A 20,078-nucleotide genomic window follows, 5' to 3' on the forward strand; every position below is an offset into this window, starting at 1 on the left:
ACATGGACAATAACCAGTTTGGACAAGAAGAGAATAGAAGCTTTTGAAATGTGGTGCTACAGAAGAATGCTGAAGATAAGGTGGGTAGATCACGTAACTAATGAGGAGCTATTGAATAGGATTGGGGAGAAGAGAAGTTTGTGGCACAACTTGACTAGAAAAAGGGATCGGTTGGTAGGACATGTTTTGAGGCATCAAGGGATCACAAATTTAGCATTGGAGGGCAGTGTGGAGGGTAAAAATCGTAGAGGTAGACCAAGAGATGAATACACTAAGCAGATTCAGAAGGATGTAGGCTGCAGTAGGTACTGGGAGATGAAGAAGATTGCACAGGATAGAGTAGCATGGAGAGCTGCATCAAACCAGTCTCAGGACTGAAGACCACAAAAACAACAACAAGGACCTAAACACTTTCTCTAGAACATCTAAGTATAGTTTCAGTGATAAAGAATCTGTTTACTTGATTAAATAACGAATTTAAAGTTGGTGATAATTTTAATGCGAAACCTGTACATTAAAAAGACAAGTCTGCTGGGTCTATAGATTTTTACATACTGTCTCCCTTCTCATGGAGCACAATAATTACAACATTGCGCCAAAATAAATAAATAAATAAATAAATACATAAACATTTTATTAATTCTGTTACTGTCTATCCAAATATTAAATATGTATTTTCAATAGGTACCTGATGAGAAAACCACATATCAGCACAGAGAAAGACCTAACTTTCATGGCAGAGGTATAGTAAATTACCATCCAGATATTTGCAGCACTTTAGTCACAATGATAAATTACACTCTAGATACTAGTGCTGCACGCATGAAAACATAACAGTTGTGAAAGGGAACAGGACAATTCAGATCACTATATTTTGTCATATGTTCACATTTTACTGTGAGGCGACTCAACTGCTTAGAGCACTTAACTATGAGAATAAAGTATTGACCATTTATCACAGAAATATTTATTAATAGAGCTCAACTACAAGCAGTACAAAATATAAGAATTATCTATGTGAATATAATAGCTCTCAGCTTCCTTAGACAAAATGCTAAGCTTCTGCACCCTCCCTTGACGACAACATCCGTAAAAAATTGATAAATGCATACAAATTCCAAATAAGAAGATATATATATATATATATAAATGAACTTCACTTCTCTTCTGTTGAAGTTATTTCGAATGAGACGCCATGTTTATTCAGTTCTTCTATTAATGAAGTCTTTGCAAATGCAGCACCTGGAGTAAACACACCACCACTGAAACACAAAACCAGATAATAAGAATAAATTAAACATATTTAGGTATGTATCAACCATATGAGTAATAGTGTCTGATTCATAAGCAATGATAAGTCTGTGTTCCACGTGCGCATTATTAACACCCATGTTAAAATAGTCTGATGTATTTGGTTAAAAGACGTAAAAATTTTATTTTGAGGAAGTATAAAAGCTTAAAACATATTCTTTGCCAAAAATTACTCACTCACGTTCTTCCACACCATGGACAAAGTGCAAATATGGTCATTTTACTACCACTATTAAAAACATTGACAAGAAGAGGGGACAGAGTAAACTTCAGAAATGCACTGCTGACTGGCTGTTCACTCAAAAAATTTATACGAGCCAGCCAATCTGACAACAACATATTAAAGTCTACTCTCTTATAATTTATGAAGGAGACCTGACTGTTCACAAAGCCTTGCGAATTGCATGACATTTGTCTCTTCTACTCATCTACTAAAATAAGATGGCATGTGCTGTTGGATTGTGTCTCATCAATCAACAGCTCTGTAGCTGACTATCAACTTCTTATATATTAATTCAAATCGTGTTTCTTCCTACTGATGCACTGCTCAGCACTTCAACAGTGAGATAATACCACAAAGAAGACAGCATACTGGACCACACTGTTTGCTTCACTGTTACATCTGATAACTTGTTACTATGAATTACCCGATACCCAGCAAAGTCATACCATTCCCTGGCTTTTGTAGGCACAGTAGGCTGCCATGGACACTATGGACTGGTTAATTAGTTATGTATATGCACTGTATAGCTTTAATGGTAGTCAGAGTCTGGCCAGATGAATGAATGGTCTGCTTTAGAACCCTCAAGATAGTGTGTAGATCGGTTCAAACATAATAAATTGTTTGGCAAACATATCTTGAAAACAAATTTTGGAAAAATACTAGAGCATCCACATATTTGCACCAAGGCAATATTCACGGATAGGTCTAAGTGTAGTAGCAGCCCTCATTTAAAAATCACGTAATATGTAGAGTTAAAAACATACATGGAGCTGCTGCCAGGTGATTAATGGCAGTTATCCAGCCTTAGCACAGAGAGGATGTGGAGTTAATTGTGTATGCAGTAGTGGTCAAACTAATTCCTTCATAGTGGATAGTTTTTAGATTTTCTGGCAAATACATAAAACACACACACACACACACACACACACACACACACACACACACACACACACACAAAGTGAACTGACAGCAACTTGTTTACAGGGCAGTCACCAAAGAAACAACCAATCAGCGAATGCTCTCAATTCCATCTTTTTGTGCACTGTCATACTGCCTTCCTGTCACCTTAGGTTTCCATTGCAAGCCAGAAGCTGACTTCATTTGCAGTCAATAAAATAACTGTAATGATTATTTTCAATGTGGATCATTTTCTGTATGGCTTGTTAATGTGGTTGCCAAATGGAAAGTTCAGCAATATGTTTATATTTTGTGTGGTCAGATGCAAGAGTGTGTGTCCTCTTTGTGGGAATATTTCAAAAGGGAAAGGCAATGGAATGCTTCTACTGCCCCTAACAATGATAGTGTAGTGAAATAAAGATGCCCTGAAGGTACACAAAAACAGCCTATCGACGGTTAGTAAAGGAGAAATAAGAGTGCAGAATAGAATGAGGCAAGCTCATCTAAGATATGGGCACTCAGTAATGAGGAAGACGTAACAATGAGTTATGAACTCTGACATTTCAGTAACATGCAGTTTTTCATTATGAAAAAACGGAACATTCGCCCCAAAATAACCATATATTATTGTTTGTGAGGTCAAATTATTAAATGGCCAGAAGACTTCTTTATCAGTAGTTGTGCAATCCCTTTGTTTCACATGCAAAGAAATTAAAGTCACAGAACTGTTATGTAATGAAGTGGCAGCTCTGTAAGGAGCTGTCAATTTTTTAGACATAATAAAAGTATCCACTGATGACATTGTGTTGTAAGATGAAACATGGAATACTGCCAGTCTATCAGAATGTACTTTGTTTTGAGGAACAAGGTGCAAACATGTTGAATAATCAGGATCTCTGTCAGATGTTCGCGTTGTTCTCACATGTGAACATCCGGCAGAGATCCCGATTATTGAACATGTCAACAGATCGCCGGGAAAGCCTCAGGAATTACAAGGTGCTAACATTATTACACACTAGAGCTACATCTGGATCTTTACCAAAGTGTCTTCTTGTTTACAAGTCAAAGAAATCAAGTAACTAATTCAAAGCGATGAATTACTAGAGCTTTCTTAATTGGTTCAAAGGACACTTAATGGAAAACAAACATGCCATCTGTTTCTATTATGGATAATGTCCCATTTCATTCAGTTATTAAAGATTAGTCACCAGCAAGGACAACAAAAATGTGACACCTGACTGGTTAATATGTCACCATTTGGGTTAATGTATCACAATTTGCATGTTAAGGATGATGTGGAGGAGGCAGAACTCTTGAAACTTGTGAAACAAAACAAGCCGCAGTTTCGACGATACATTGTTGATGACTTGACAAAAGTTTAGTCAGAGTGTTGTCTGGCGTCCCCCATTCACTGCTGTTTAATAACACTAAAAGATCCGAAATAAAATCATGCATTGACGGCAACAATATAAAAACTTTACTGTACCAGGTGTTCTCAAGTTGCTAAGAGAAGCATTAATGAATGAACTCTGAACAAAGTGGCATACAACCTCTACCATAAATTCATTTATTGTGCTAGCAGTCAGTTTCCGTTAAACATTTTGACTGAAAGAATGTTTTTCAATAACACACATCTTGCTGTCTGTGCAAGTATGTTTTGTTATGTAAGCTACTGTGAACAGTTTACTCTCCTTTAATGTGATTAGCTCCATAGTACCATGAATGATACAGATCCGTTCGAACACACCTTCTGTACAGAACACACAACTTAAAATGTGGAATATAATGATTATTGTAACAAACACTGCACACAGAGTTGCTTTAGACGTATACAAATAGCAGAAACATTGTAAGAATTATTTAAATTAGCGGTGTTTCTTAAAGTGATAAGGCTAGTGTCATCATGCCAAAGTAACCTCAATACTGCATGTTGTCAAGGAGTTTATAAAGATGTTCAGAACAGAACTGTAGCTGTAGCTGCAACAGCTATTGCTACCACAAACTACAGGTGGCAAATACTGAAACAACACAACCATAATTATCCTCCCAACCTTGTACAAAAACAAATCTCCCATGCCTTACCTTTCCAGTCCCCCACCATCTTGCAAAGTCCCACGGTCAGGCCACAGAGGAGCATTCACCTCGTAACTCAGTACCAGCCAGGACTGGAGCAACTGAATTACATTCTCCGCCACCATTTCAACTACCTCTTATTGTGCCCTGAAATGGCAATGTCCTGCCCACTATCCTTCCGACCCACCCCTCCGTCCACCACAGTGGTATTCTGCCATCTACCAAACCTACACAATATCCTCGTTAGTCCCTACACAACATCCAGTTTAAGTCAAGACAAATTTAACTACCTCATTCAAAATAAAAGTCTTCAAAAGAAGTTAAATTATTAGCTTCCAGGCTGACTGAGAAACAATGTCTGTTACTGAGTGTGAATAATCATAATCTATCACAACAGGGAAAAAGATTAATTTCTTGCCATTCTTCACATACGAAAACAAATGTGTTTTGTCTAAGAATTTGCAAGGAATGCTAATGAAACTGGGTGTAAGGAAATATATAACAACATAGCCTCAAATGTATACTTTTACATAACGAAAGCCCAACCTATAAAAGTCTATCCAAGTTGGGTACTCAGTTGGTACGAATGAAAAATCAGGCTATAGTAACCATACCCTGCACAAAATGTCATGCCGTGATCAAAACTGGATCATCTCACCTTGGCCGGTCAACATCGACATTGGACTGTTAAAAACTGGAAATATGTTGCCTCGTCGAACGAGTCTCGTTTCAAACTGTTATCAAGTGGATGGCCGTGTATGAGTATGGAGACAACTTCATGAACCCATGTGCCCTGCATTTCAGCAGGGGAGTGTTCAAGTTGGTTGAGGCTCTGTAATTGTGTGGGGTATGTATAGTGGAAGTGATATGGGACCTCTGATATGTCTAGATATGACTGACAGGTGACACAAACATAAGCATCTTGCCCGATCACCTGCATCCATTCATGTCTATTATGCGTTCCCACGAACTTTGACAATTCCAGCAGTACAATGGGACACCCCACACATCCAGAATTGCTACAGAATGGCTCCTAAATCACTTCTGAGAAGCAAGTGATCATACACATCTGAGATGGGGAGTAGCTAGAAAGTAGCCAGAAAGTTGCCATAATGTAAAATTGACTTTTATCACATCACAGGAAGATATTGCAATTATGATCACAGAACACACAAATAACGAAACTGGACTTAGATTTTTGAGCTACTTAAATGTGAAACTTAGTTGCTATTTATGATGTGATAAATAAAGGTAGTTTCCAGAATTTCAAAATGTTGCTATTTTTTTTAAAAAAACAATGTGACCTACAATTGTTATCCATAAATTTTATCACATTTTATCAGAAACAGAAACCAAAACTGAAAAAAATCACTTTTGCTCAGAAACAAACAATTTTTCTGTTACATATCGTTAATTACAAAGGGAATGTAATGTTTCGAAACCTTCAAGAGTAAAAAACTTACCTGAAAGGCATTTTATCATGTTCTTTAATAATAGTTACTGCTGAAAGAATAAGTGCAGTACACGTGGCTCCATAGCCTGGATTTTGCCCTTTAATCTGGAAAGACACAGCATTCAGTATAAACAATACCAGTGTTCAATGATTATTAATGGTTTAAAAACATTTCTAGAAATTTTGCATGCAGGCTGTAATAACCTATCTGGCAGTCTTTGTTAGTGTGTTGCCAACAAGCAGAAACAAAATTCTTATTTTGATCAATTTTATCAATGTTGTGGCTCCCAAAGACAATATCTCCCTCATTAAAAAACGTCCCTCTTCCATTCTACATATTAATATCAAAACACAGTCATCAAGTATCAGTCAAAGAGTCTGTACCACAATCATAAACAGAGGCCCGGCCCGCTGGCTGCAGCTGCAACAGATTACCACAGTCTCTGATGAAGCAAGCCTGTGATGTCATTGCATGGGCTGAGCAATACTGTAAGCACCACTGAGCTATGGGCTCAGAAAAGTTGCGCAAAGAGATGCAACGCACAGGTCACATTGCACTGAGGGAGCCCATGACATCACTGCATGGGATGGGCAGTGCTGTGCACAAGCACTGGAGTGCTGCAACATATGGGGTTCGTGGTGGCAAGTTATGGTCTATGAGCAGTGAGGACAACAGTGCTTAATGGAGTAGCGCGAGTTTTCAATTTTTTCTTTTCAAAGACGATTAGTGTGCAAACTAAATGTGGTTTGGAAAGTAAGGAAAGCATACTAAGGAAAGGGAAGTAAAAGAAAAATTAATCAGTAGTGAATATAGAGGCGCACAGCCTGAAACAAATCTTAAAACTTCAGTCTGGATGGTATTTAACCCTATAGCAGATGGCGGTGGGTAGAAAATTAATTTTGTTTACTGCGCGCTGAAATTAATGCTCATACTAACAGGTGGCCGTCTATGCATGTCTAATACACAAGAGTCTTTTCTGGACAAGAAACACCTTCCTAAAGTTGCTCTGGAGATAATTCATGATAACTGCGTGGCTATGTGTGCACGGCGCCATAGGAGGACAGGTTTTTTGATTCTTGTTCAGACATTAGTTGACACTTATGGTAAAGTATCTGCAAATGCTACTATACCTCATCTCACAAATGTGTCACAGCAGAGGGCAGAAGGTGCTAAAAGCCTAATAGGTATAATTATGTCCGAAGTAACTGCTTATGACTAGAGGTGAACACTCAGCAACTTCAGATATACGGACATGTAGCACAAGATGGAACCATTATCTAACATGTTCCGGCATAAAGTCAAACACTGGCACACCAGTAGGGAACGTCAGAGCAGAGAGGGCTGTGAATAAGATGTCAGCCAATTGTATGCGGACCAACCCATCTCTAGGATGGCAAACTGACAGCAGCGTCCACGACACGAAGAGGACATAAGCACCGTGCCACCTGGCTGTGGCCCAGTTTGAAGATTAGCCAATTCACCGAGTTCCACAGCAGCAACGTAGAAACTGTATTACTTATCTTGTATTATGAATTGTATATACTGAAGAGACTGCTTATGTTGCAAGTCGCCCTTTGCTTGCGACACATTGTAAATTTCTCAGAGTTAAGTATTGTCATTTATTTTCTGTAAATCAAATTCATTAATACAATTTGCGTGGATTATTGTCTAGTGATCCGAGAAGGCAGGTTTCCTAGGCAACCCATATTTGACAAGTAGGCAGGATACAAAATCACATGTACTGTCATTTTGTTGTCTTGACTCTCAGATCTCTCCATTTTTGTTTACAGCCCAGTTTACAGATGAAGCAAAACCAGGCAATAACACTTGAGAATTGTTGACAATAACACTTTAAGAGAATTGTTGAGACCATTTTGTCTCTTCGTATCCACAAGACTGCTTTGAAAGACATGCCTTTTATGACTGATCAAGATGGCAACTTGTTGCTGTATTGTGTGGTTATTCATGATTGAACTGTTCCTGCCGTATGCTAAGTACTGTGCTATGAAATGATTTTTATATATGTTGTGTCTCAACTGTCTACCAGTTCATACTCTTCTGACTGCAGCAAAAAGTGAAATAGCCTTCTCAATGTCCTCGATCACTAAAACAGTTCAAAGATACTCACTGCACCAAACAGTTGACATTGTTAGAGTCAGTCAAACGCCAATATACAGTTTGGTGCTAACAACTGTATGAGAAGGGAGAAATAGTTTGAATTGGAGGAAGTGATATCACACTGATGAATGAACTCGTTTCTCTTCTCATGTCATGTATATTATTCAAATGGCTCTGAGCACTATGGGACTTAACATCTGAGGTCATCAGTCCCCTAGAACTTAGAACTACTTAAACCTAACTAACCTAAGGACATCACACACATCCATTCTCGTGGCAGGATTCAAACCTGCAACCATAGCAGTCGCGCAGATCCAGACTGAAGCACCTAGAACCGCTCGGCCACACTGGCCAGCTGTATATTATTCTAGTACTATGAATCTTTTAGATTAATGTTTAATTTATAGTGAGCCTTTTAAAACATTAGAACTGCAGGGATCACCTACACTGAACCCTCTGCTGCCATGAAAAATTACGTTATTACAGCTACTTAATCAGGTGCCTCAGGACAAAGAAGCCTCTGAAATAGGACTTTTATGGAAACACCTCAATTTACACTTGGAGGTGAAGTTATCTGTCCAGAGGTACCATGTTGTAGCAACTTTTCTGTGGTCACCATTTTGTCATTTAAACATGTCGTCTCAAGAAAAGAGGTATGAAGTCATGGTAGAGGTAAGACAGTCAGTCAGTTCACTGCTAAGTTAATAGCTCCCCATCGGTCAATTCCAAAGGGAAGTGCCACCTCTCAGTCAGAACTGAGGTTGGTCACAGAATCGAAGATACACAACATCAGATCAGATTTGATGTTCCCTCGCCTAAAGAATAGCTGAATATATGGAAATACTTTATCAAAACACCCGATCAAATGTGACTTGGGCAGAGCACTTGTTGTTGTTGTTGTGGTCTTCAGTCCTGAGACTGGTTTGATGCAGCTCTCCATGCTACTCTATCCTGTGCAAGCTTCTTCATCTCCCAATACGTACTGCAGCCTACATCCTTCTGAATCTGTTTAGTGTATTCATCTCTTGGTCTCACTCTATGATTTTTACCCTCTACGCTGCCCTCCAATACTAAATTGGTGATTCCTTGAGGCCTCAGAACATGTCCTACCAACCAATCCCTTCTTCTTGTCAAGTTGTGCCGCAAACTCCTCTTCTCCCCAATTCTATTCAATACTTCCTCATTAGTTACGTGATCTACCCATCTAATCTTCAGCATTCTTCTGTAGCACCACGTTTCGAAAGCTTCTATTCTCTTCTTGTCCAAACTATTTATCGTCCATGTTTCACTTCCATACATGGCTACACTCCATACAAATACTTTCAGAAATGACTTCCTGACACTTAAATCTATACTCGATGTTAACAAATTTCTCTTCTTCAGAAACACTTTCCTTGCCATTGCCAGTCTACATTTTATATCCTCTCTACTTCGACCATCATCAGTTACTTTGCTCCCCAAATAGCAAAACTCCTTTACTACTTTAAGTGTCTCATTTCCGAATCTAATTCCCTCTGCATCGCCCGACTTAATTCGACTACATTCCATTATCCTCGTTTTGCTTTTGTTGATGTTCATCTTATATCCTCCTTTCAAGACACTGTCCGTTCCATTCAACTGCTCTTGCAAGTCCTTTGCTGTCTCTGACAAAATTACAACGTCATCGGCGAACCTCAAAGTTTTTACTTCTTCTCCATGGATTTCAATACCTACTCCGAATTTTTCTTTTGTTTCCTTTACTGCTTGCTCAATATACAGATTGAATAACATCGGGGAGAGGCTACAACCCTGTCTCACTCCCTTCCCAACCACTGCTTCCCTTTCATGTCCCTCGACTCTTGTAACTGTCATCTGGGTTCTGTACAAATTGTAAATAGCCTTTCGCTCCCTGTATTTTACCCCTGCCTTCTTCAGAACTTGAAAGAGAGTATTCCAGTCAACATTGTCAAAAGCTTTCTCTAAGTCTACAAATGCTAGAAATGTAGGTTTGCCTTTCCTTAATCTATTTTCTAAGATAAGTCGTAGGGTCAGTATTGCCTCACATGTTGCCACATTTCTACGGAATCCGAACTGATCTTCCCCGAGGTCGGCTTCTACCAGTTTTTCCATTCGTCTGTACAGAAGTTGAGTTAGTATTTTGCAGCGGTGACTTATTAAACTGATAGTTAGGTAATTTTCATATCTGTCAACGCCCGCTTTCTTTGGGATTGGAATTATTATATTCTTCTTGAAGTCTGAGGGTATTTCACCTGTTTCATACAACTTTCTCACCAGATGGTAGAGTTTCGTCAGGACTGGCTCTCCCAAGGCTGTCAGTAGTTCTAATGGAATGTAGTCTACTCCCGGAGCCTTGTTTCGACTCATGTCTTTCAGTGCTCTATCAAATTCTTCACGCAGTATCATATCTCCCATTTCATCTTCAACTACATTTCCATTTCCATAATATTGTCCTCAAGAACATCGCCCTTGTATAGTGCCTCTATATACTCCTTTCACCTTTCTGCTTTCCCTTCTTTGCTTGGAACTGGGTTTCCATCTGAGCTCTTGATATCCATACAAGTGGTTCTCTTTTCTCCAAACGTCTCTTTAATTTTCCTGTAGGCAGTATCTATCTTACCCCTAGTGAGGTAAGCCTCTACATCCTTACATTTGTCCTCTAGCCATCCCTGCTTAGCCATTTTGCACTTCCTGTCGATCTTGTTTTTGAGGTGTTTGTATTCCTTTTTGCCTGCTTCATTTACTGCATTTTTATATTTTCTCCTTTCATCAATTAAATTCAGTATTTCTTCTGTCACCCAAGGATTTCTACTAGCCCTCGTCTTTTTACCTACTTGATCATCTGCTGCCTTCACTACTTCATCCCTCAGAGCTACCCATTCTTCTTCTACTGTATTTCTTTCTCCCATTCCTGTCAATTGTTCCTTTATGCTCTTCGTGAAACACTCTACAACCTCTGGTTCTTTCAGTTTATCCAGGTCCCATCTCCTTAAATTCCCACCTTTTTGCAGTTTCTTCAGTTTTCATCTATAGTTCATAACCAATAGATTGTGGTCAGAGTCCACATCTGCCCCTGGAAATGTCTTACAATTTAAAACCTGGTTCCTAAATCTCTGTCTTACCATTATACAATCTATCTGAAACCTGTCAGTATCTCCAGGCTTCTTCCATGTATACAACCTCCTTTTATGATTCTTGAACCAAGTGTTAGCTATCATTAAGTTGTGCTCTGTGCAAAATTCTACCAGGCGGCTTCCTCTTTCATTTCTTAGCCCCAATCCATATTCACCTACTGCGTTTCCTTCTCTTCCTTTTCCTACTATCGAATTCCACTCACCCATGACTATTATATTTTCGTCTCCCTTCACTATCTGAATAATTTCTTTTATCTCATCATACATTTTATCAGTTTCTTCATCATCTGCAGAGCTAGTTGGCATATAAACTTGTACTACTGTTGTAGGCGTGGGCTTCGTGTCTATCCTGGCCACAATAATGCGTTCACTATATTGTTTGTAGTAGCATACCCGAACTCCTATTTTTTTTAATTCATTATTAAACCTAATCCTTCATTACCTCTATTTGATTTTGTATTTATAACCCTGTATTCGCCTGACCAAAAGTCTTGTTCCTCCTGCCACCGAACTTCACTAATTCCCACTATAACTTTAACCTATCCATTTCCCTTTTTAAATTTTCTAATCTACCTGCCCGATTAAGGGATCTGACATTCCACGCTCCGATCCGTAGAACGCCAGTTTTCTTTCTCCTGATAACGACGTCCTCCTGAGTAGTCCCCGCCCGGAGATCCGAATGGGGGACTATTTTACCTCCGGAATATTTTACCCAAGAGGATGCCATCATCATTTAACCATACAGTAAAGCTGCATGCCCTTGGGAAAAATTACGGCTGTAGTTTCCACTTGCTTTCAGCCGTTCGCAGTACCAGCACAGCAAGGCAGTTTTGGTTAGTGTTACAAGGCCAGATCAGTCAATCATCCAGACTGTTGCCCCTGCAACTACTGAAAAGGCTGCTGCCCCCTTCAGGAAGCACACGTTTGTCTGGCCTCTCAACAGATACCCCTCCGTTGTGGTTGCACCTATGGTACGGCTATCTGTATCGCTGAGGCACGCAAGCCTCCCCACCAACGGCAATTGAATGACCAGTACTATGATCTCACAGGCTGAGATGCGATGGGAAGCCCATTATCACCTGTTATTGCCTATTTGTTTATGGAAAACTTCGAGAATATTACATTTCCTTTGAAACGGTATTTAGTAAATCTGGCTGAAAATTGACCGCTTTGATGTATGGAATGATATGTTGAAACAAACGTCATTCTGGTTCAGTTAGTACTGCAATTTCGTCAGAAATATCACCTGGTAGCAAGTTACTCTGATATGCCTCAGATGGAACATAACTCTTTGAGCTCTTCAAGCGTTTATTCCATCAATGGCAAACAAGCAAATAAATTGTAGTGGCAAGTTTCAGTGTTAAGTATTACTTTGGTGCAGTCAAACAATATTTCACTACCTGATTAGGGAAACTATACAGCAAAGCTCTTGTCACAAAACCTGTTTATGGTTGAGTGAAAATCTGCCTCACCAGCCTCCCGTTGGGCATACACCTTACATTGATTTCATAGTCTTTTTCACATTCCTGACTTGTCCATCTAGCTCTAAATTGAGAGTGTCTCAATATACCTAAGATATAGGTGCTTCAATAGTCTCAGTTGGTCTTATTTGAGCATGACGAAGTGCATCACTAGGAAGTCAAGAAACTTCCTTTAGCCAACCCACACCATTTGGCTATCTTGGGGATTCATTTGCTTCTGGTTCCTGCTGAAGATTCCCTTGTTGTCCTTGCTTCTCCTTCTCTAGATGAAGCTTGCACGAGGTGCCTTCTCCTCAAACACCAAAAAATGGTCACTAACACACTGTTAATATTATTATTTTATTGTGACCAGTAATTGACAAGGATTGGGAATGACTCAAAGAACCAGCAGAGACAGACAGACTGGCCACAGGCTGTCAACAACAGTTAGCAGAGTGGGAACAGGAGGATAACAGGACAACAACAAGAGGAAAATAGACAATGGGATGGCACAACAGAATAACAATGTTCAAACGAGTGATCCAAGAGCAAAAACCTAACACACAGAGAATGTCTGGAATGCATTCCGATACTACCCACACAGCAAGCCAGTCCTGCAGGGCAATGTTACCAATCCTTTTCATCCCCCACCTCTCCCCTACAGGAACTAAGTGAATAAGACGGGCAAGAAAGTGAGTTGATATTGCACTGTCATCCAGTTCTGAGCTATGTTTCAAGTATCATGTCTCTAAATCATCAGGAAACTAGTTTAAAATTAATTGCAAAATTTGAACTGAACACAGACAAGAAATAAAGTAAATAACAATGTGTTGAAAATGATTTTTCCATTATAGACTGATTTTCTATAATATTTATTTTTCATAACACAATCTAAGTTGAAGATACTTTTATTTAAAACTGAGTGGTGCTGTTTACATAATACCATAGAATTAACCACAACAAACCTGTGATTTATTTACAAAATGTATCACCAGAACAAGAAATAAATAAATAAAATGAAAAAGTTTTTAGGCTGTTATTGATTAAATCATAACAGAATTCTATTCTTTTCAAACAAATATTAAAATGAAAATGGTTATCATATTTTTATACTAAAAACAATGATACAGAACATTCATATGACACTAGAAAGACAGGATATAGACAATTTAAAGAATAAAGGTTTTGTGTGTATGTGTGTGTTTTTCTGTCAGAACTTTCCTTACTATAAACAGCAGTGCTACATTACTGTACCTGGGCAGTTACTTTCTTATTCATAGGCGTTGCATGTTGATCTGTTGGCTCCGATAATTTTTCCTTCCATCCTTCAGCAAAAAGTGTAAATTTGAAATGAGTATTTTTCATCATCTCTTCAGTTGGGCCTTCATGACTTACAAAACCACACGAAAATACCTTTGGGTACTAGAAACAAAATAAATACACTGAGTTTAAATGTAGTTGTGTGAAATAACTATTTTTAAAAGAGTAAATAATGTGATAATATTATCAGTAATCAAAAATCCTGAGCACAGAACATATGTACATTTTTGATAAAATGAAATTTCACAGCAGTGACAAAAATTTTCACTAAAATTGCACCCTGACTTTTTTTTTGTTTAATTTTTGCTTGCTTCAAGATATTACTACATACTGTTCTCCCCTCACTTCAGTTATATTTGAAGGAAAGCAATTTGTTTAATTCAATAGTCATTGTTTACATTTATTTTAATTTGATTTGGTGCTTCACATTTTTTTCTTCACAAGAGCAGCATTTTTGTTCATCATTCAAATTTTATAGTTTCACTTTTACCAATACACTTTCTGTTGAGTAAAGAACACCCCTGCAACTGTATGGTCACTTTATTTAGAAAGCACGACTGGTTTTGTAATGTTTATTACATTATCAGCTTAAGTTCTGAATAGAAACAAACTACGAAATAATATTAGGAAATGATTTTGTATAGGATACCAATACAAGCATTCTTAAGAAACTTAAAGGTTCTTCAACTCCATCGCTGGACTGGCAAGAGGGTGTATTACAATAGTTCCATTAGGTAAACGAACCACTCAGATGGTTTTGTATCTTAAGAGTTCCATACTGTGGTAGGCTTTCATCTCATGTTGGCAAATCAACTCACAAGATTGTCCTGACACATTTCATTCCCAGGAATAACGGGCAGAGATTCAGACATAGTGACAAAATGAAGGGTGATACTTTTTAGTTGCTGGGGGTTTACAGAATCATGCATAATGATTGCCTTTACAAATATATCAGCGAGACGGGTCATATTTAGGGAACATTCATCTAGCTCGGACTCTAACTTAGCTTGGATTACAAATTTTTCTGAGATTAGTGACTGTTCCCAGTATTTCATCCACCCATTCAGTGTGGCATAGAGAATGTAAGGGCAATGTTCTTAATGTTCTAGAAGAACTAGAAATTTACCATGCCTTATAGCAATCTCCTAGTTGAAATGAAACGTAAATCGATCTTGGATAATTTTGACTATCCCAATGGATAACCCAAAACACTTTAACTGTTTACGCACTGCCACCTCCTAGTCCCTTTTTATTGAATACCGGGTCTCAGGTATGCGTGGCGAGTAGAAATGTACTCAGTGAAGTAGAATTAAAACCGCCACACTGGACATTAAGTGGCGTGGGTGTGGGACAGGTGAAGTCACTCGGATCAGTGGTGTTAAACTTCCAAGTGGAAATGAGGAACTTCCAGGTGAAGGTAGAAGTTCTTCCAGTTGTTGGCAGCAGCTATGATGTCATACTTGGATTGGATTTCCTGGTTGTGCATCACGCAAAAGTTAACCTGAAACGGCGTAAAGTAGAACTGGATGGAATACAATTTTGCCTAGGTTCTGCGGCTGAAAATCCATTACTGTCGCAAGGAACTGCCCAGACGTCGGGTGAGCCACCTAAACTGCGTACAAGGTCCCTTAGGGTTAACTCGCGGGACACTATACCGAAGGGTACACGAAAAATAATCTGGGCAGATACTGGAGCTAGCGTGCCGGCAAATTCGTTGTGTGTCGTTGAACCTTTGTCTGAGAATGAGCCACTGGATAAAATGAAGTGTTTTATGCGCCACAGCGTGTCTTACGTGTGGGAGATAGAAGGAAAAAAGGTTGTGCCTGTCAGTATTGATAATTTTGGCCTTTAAGAGGTGCAGTTAGCACGGGGTACTGTAATAGCGAATCTGGAGATAACAGGGGAAGATGAACTGGATAAGGATTTCGCAGCAGATTACACAATGCCGAGAGAGTCTGTCATCTGGTCTGCACTGAGGAGTAAAGTAGCACATTTAGAAGGGCAAGACAGAGAAGTCATGGAGAACCTTTTAACGGAATATAAAGAGTTATTTAATTCTCATGGTCCAATGCCTTTCGGACTCAAAAATGCTCCGGCAACCTTCCAGTGGTTACTAGATAGCGTGTTACGAAGGCTGAAACCTAATCAGTGTGTGGTATATTTGGACGACATAATAGTTTTCTCAAAGGGCGTGCAAGAACATGTGCGCCGTTTGCGCGAAGTTTTTGATCGTCTGAAAGCAGTGCGGTTAACTCTTCATATGGAAAAATGTCATTTTTTGTTGCAAGAAGTCAGTTATTTAGGTCATATTATAGGACAGGAGGGTGTCCGCACGGATCCAAAACTTGTAGAGGCGGTAATGAATTTTCCAACACCTATAGGGCGTCTACGTGGACAAGGAAAAAAAATTCCCCGGATTTTTCCTGGACTTCCCGGTTAAAAATACACTTTTTCCGTGTTAAGTGACCGTATACTATTCCTTGGCACTATAAAACTCATCAATCCTTTGAATGTTTATGGTTTTATATACCAACGTAGAATTTCCCACCACTTTAGAAAACGAAACTCACAGGGGAAAAAAAAAATATTTTGATACACCTCTAATGTTCAGCAATATGTACGCTGCATATTTTCGTATTACGAAGGTATAAATTCGAATTCCACCAAATACCGCATGTTACTTTTCGAAGCATTGAAATCGAGATTGCGATGCGCTTTTGTAAGCCACTCATAACTCATGTCACGTGATCTCGCCAGCTGATGACAGCATAGGACACGTGATGTAGTCAGCCAATAGGAAGATCACTCTTAAGTAGCGCGAAAACACAAATAATAAAAGTAAATGGTTTAAATTAATATACATAGCATTCACATATAATATTGGTTAATAAACTGGAAGAGAAGCTAAGCTTCCACATATAATGTTGATCTTTTCTGCGCGTGATACACTTTAAGATACATCACACAAATGTGCCAGTAGAATTTTTAATAACGACGTAAATGTGTGATCTTCTGAGCTCAAAATTCTTCTAAATGGCCTCCTTAAAGAGTTGATTTTTAAAAGAGAGTTAAACGCTTTGTTATTTAAGAAATTAATCGTACATTCTCACACATAGTTCATCTTGCGTAAAAGGAAATTTGCTTTTAATGTATGTAACGCTTTTCAAACCACCGTTCGCAATATTTTCCCGCTACCTGTTAGAAATAGGTTCGTTTCAGCAGTTGCATGAGAGCGCCAGATAAGTCGTCACCGTGCGATGACGCAGGAAGGCCGTATGTCCGTACGTGTAAAACATTAAAAGATCTTTCATTATGTCATAAAAGAAAAAGGACATCAAATGAGACTTCAAGAGCATCGGAATTTCGTGAACCATACTAAAATGCATAATTCGGCTTAAGTGCACATTCGTATGTCCAGATTCGGATGTACATTTTCTTGGAGTACCAGTATTGTATTATCTCATGTTTGTTTCTTTATTGTGGTATAATGTCATATGTGCACTTGAAATCAGCGAACAGTTGAAACCAGCCAACAGTGTGAAATTAAACAGTTCGTTTCAAATAAACTGACTGCCTCAGCAGAAAAGATTAATAAAAGCCAAATCTCTTTAGCAAACCGACAAAGATAATTTCATTGTTCTGCAAGGTGATTAATGCTCGACTGTCAGAAAGGTGGAAATAAAATCTGAAACTAATGACATATTTCAGCCACCCGTAATTATGCGAACATATTTTAATCATTTGATATCTCCCGGTCATCAAAATCCATTCTATCATTTAATGTGAGAGCAATAAACGAAGAGGAAACAACAAAATCACTGAACGTAAACACAGGTCACGTGGAGACGACCCACCTCCCCACCACAACTCAGACTGCTCTGTGCATCAGGCCCGGATTTACTATATTTCCGAACCGGGGCAATATTAGGTAGTGGCGCCAAGCCACACTTCTGTAACAAGAAGTGGGTGAAGGTACTACTCATACGCGACTTAACTATGCATGCACAAGAGCCCGCCTGCAACTGCTCAAAGGAATCTAATTTAAACAGTTGTCACGTCACACTCATCGGATGCAATTTTTTGTTATGAAGCATTGCATAGTCTTCCAAAAGCCTTTGACACATTTTGCTGTTGGCAGACGCTTGTATGAACACAGTGTTTTGTTGTTGTATACGGCGCATTTCATTTGCAACTTAAGTTTATTTTACCCCCCCCCCCCCCCCCCCCTTCTCTCGTTCATGTTTCATTGCTACAGTGTTATTCTGCAGTAGCGGGGTACAGTAATATCCTTTGTTAGAGTACTGGTTCTTACCACTCAATCACAAAAATTTTAATGAAAACTAAAACAACGAAAAATTCCTGGAAGAGTAAACAATTCCCGGGTTTTTCCCAGTTTTCTCCCAGATGAAAAAATTCCCGGGTTTTTCACGGATCTCCCGGGTCGTATACACCCTGACCTACAAAAGTAAAAGAGTTGCAGTCTTATTTAGGTCTCGCCAATTTTTACAGGAGGTATATTCCAAAATTTGCAGAAATTGCAAGGCCCCTCACGCAGTTGTTGAAGAAGGGAGCAAAATTTCACTGGTCAGCAGAATGCGAAGAGGCTTTTCAAAAGTTAAAAAATTTGTTAACATCTGGTCCGGTTTTGGCTTTTCCAGATTTTAGTAAGCAGTTTATATTATCTTGTGACTAGCAATTTTGCTTTGGGTATTGTATTATATCAGGAAATAGGTGGGCAGGAACACCCGATAGCATATGCTTCCAGACAGCTAAACAATGCAGAAAAAAAATCACTCAACAATCGAGAAGGAGTTAATGGCATTAATTTTTGGAATAACTTATTTCCGGTGTTATTTGTATGGACGACGTTGCAAGGTGATTACTGACCATGCAGCACTAAAGTAGTTGTTAGGGCTTAAAGACCCAACGAGTAGATTAACTAAGTGGGCTTTGCATCTTAGTGAGTACGATTTTGAAGTGATTCATCGAACAGGCAAATCGCACAGAAACGTGGATGGTCTCAGTCATAATGTATGCACCATGGAATGCACAGGAATAAATGAAAACGAATGGCAGGAGGCACAAACCGCCGACACATATTGTCAGCGATTTACCTCGCAGCGACAGTTCATCGTGGAAGACGGGATATTGTACTGTAAAACTAGGAACGGTCCACGCATAGTCTTACCAGAAAAACTGTGATGCGAAATTTTAAGGCAAGCACATGATTCAATGTTTTCTGGTCATTCGGGTCGAAGAGCAACGGAAAGGAGGGTAGCACAGAGTTATTGGTGGTCAACGCATAGGCAAGATGTCAATCAGTATGTAAAGAATTGCATTCCTTGTGCTCAATGGGCGGAATTGAGTCCTCAGAAAATTGTGTTGCAATGACTACTGGAAGCGGATAGACCTTTTCAATTACTTGGCTTAGATGTCTTGGGAGTGTTTGTGCAAACACCAGCGGGTAATCACTGTTTTAACAATAATAGATCATTTTTCGCGCAATGTGTCTATGACAGCTATTCCAGGCCAGCGAGCCGAAACAGTGGCTCACGCCATGGTACATCAATGGATATTGAAATTCGGAACACCTGAAACTAAAATGACACATCAAGGGACAAACTTTATGTCCAATTTGATGAAACAGTTATGCAAGTTGCTGCATGTAAAGAAACTGAGACGAGCGTGTTACACCCGCAGGCTAATGGTCAGACTGAGAGAGTTAATCGTACAATAGCTACGATGTTAAGTTGTTATGTAAATTCGCAACACAACAATTGGGATACCCTATTGGCATTTGTAACCGCAGCCTATAACTCAAAAGTGCATGAAAGTACGGGATTGTCTCCGTATGAAGTACTGTTTGGTCGGAAGATGCCATCTCCGTTTGAATTGCTCAAGACCCCACCGGGAACTGATATTTCGGCTGCTAAAGATTTATCCACAAAATTGAAAACAATCTGGCGGCCGGAGAAAAAAATGAGCACTAAAGCATTAGAGAGAAAGGACAAAGTTCACAATAGAAAGGTGGCTTTACCCAAATATCATATAGGACAATGGGTGATGATGACTAATCCATATGTGCCAAAAG

General features: G+C 39.1%; 1 protein-coding gene across 1 annotated transcript in view; it reads right to left on the reverse strand.

Annotated features, from left to right (window-relative positions):
- Window positions 1-951: 951 nt before the first annotated feature.
- The window catches only part of LOC126259711 (saccharopine dehydrogenase-like oxidoreductase), an 86,199-nt gene continuing 67,072 nt past the window's right edge, over window positions 952-20,078 (reverse strand). The window contains exons 8-10 of the mRNA XM_049956686.1: window positions 13,922-14,089; window positions 5,968-6,062; window positions 952-1,262 (exon numbers count right to left, since the gene is read on the reverse strand). Coding sequence (XP_049812643.1) covers window positions 1,157-1,262; window positions 5,968-6,062; window positions 13,922-14,089 — 369 coding nt within the window. The 3' untranslated portion in view covers window positions 952-1,156. The remainder of the gene's footprint in view (window positions 1,263-5,967; window positions 6,063-13,921; window positions 14,090-20,078) is intronic.

Source organism: Schistocerca nitens, chromosome 5 (assembly GCF_023898315.1).
Source record: "Schistocerca nitens isolate TAMUIC-IGC-003100 chromosome 5, iqSchNite1.1, whole genome shotgun sequence".
Taxonomy (NCBI): domain Eukaryota; kingdom Metazoa; phylum Arthropoda; class Insecta; order Orthoptera; family Acrididae; genus Schistocerca; species Schistocerca nitens.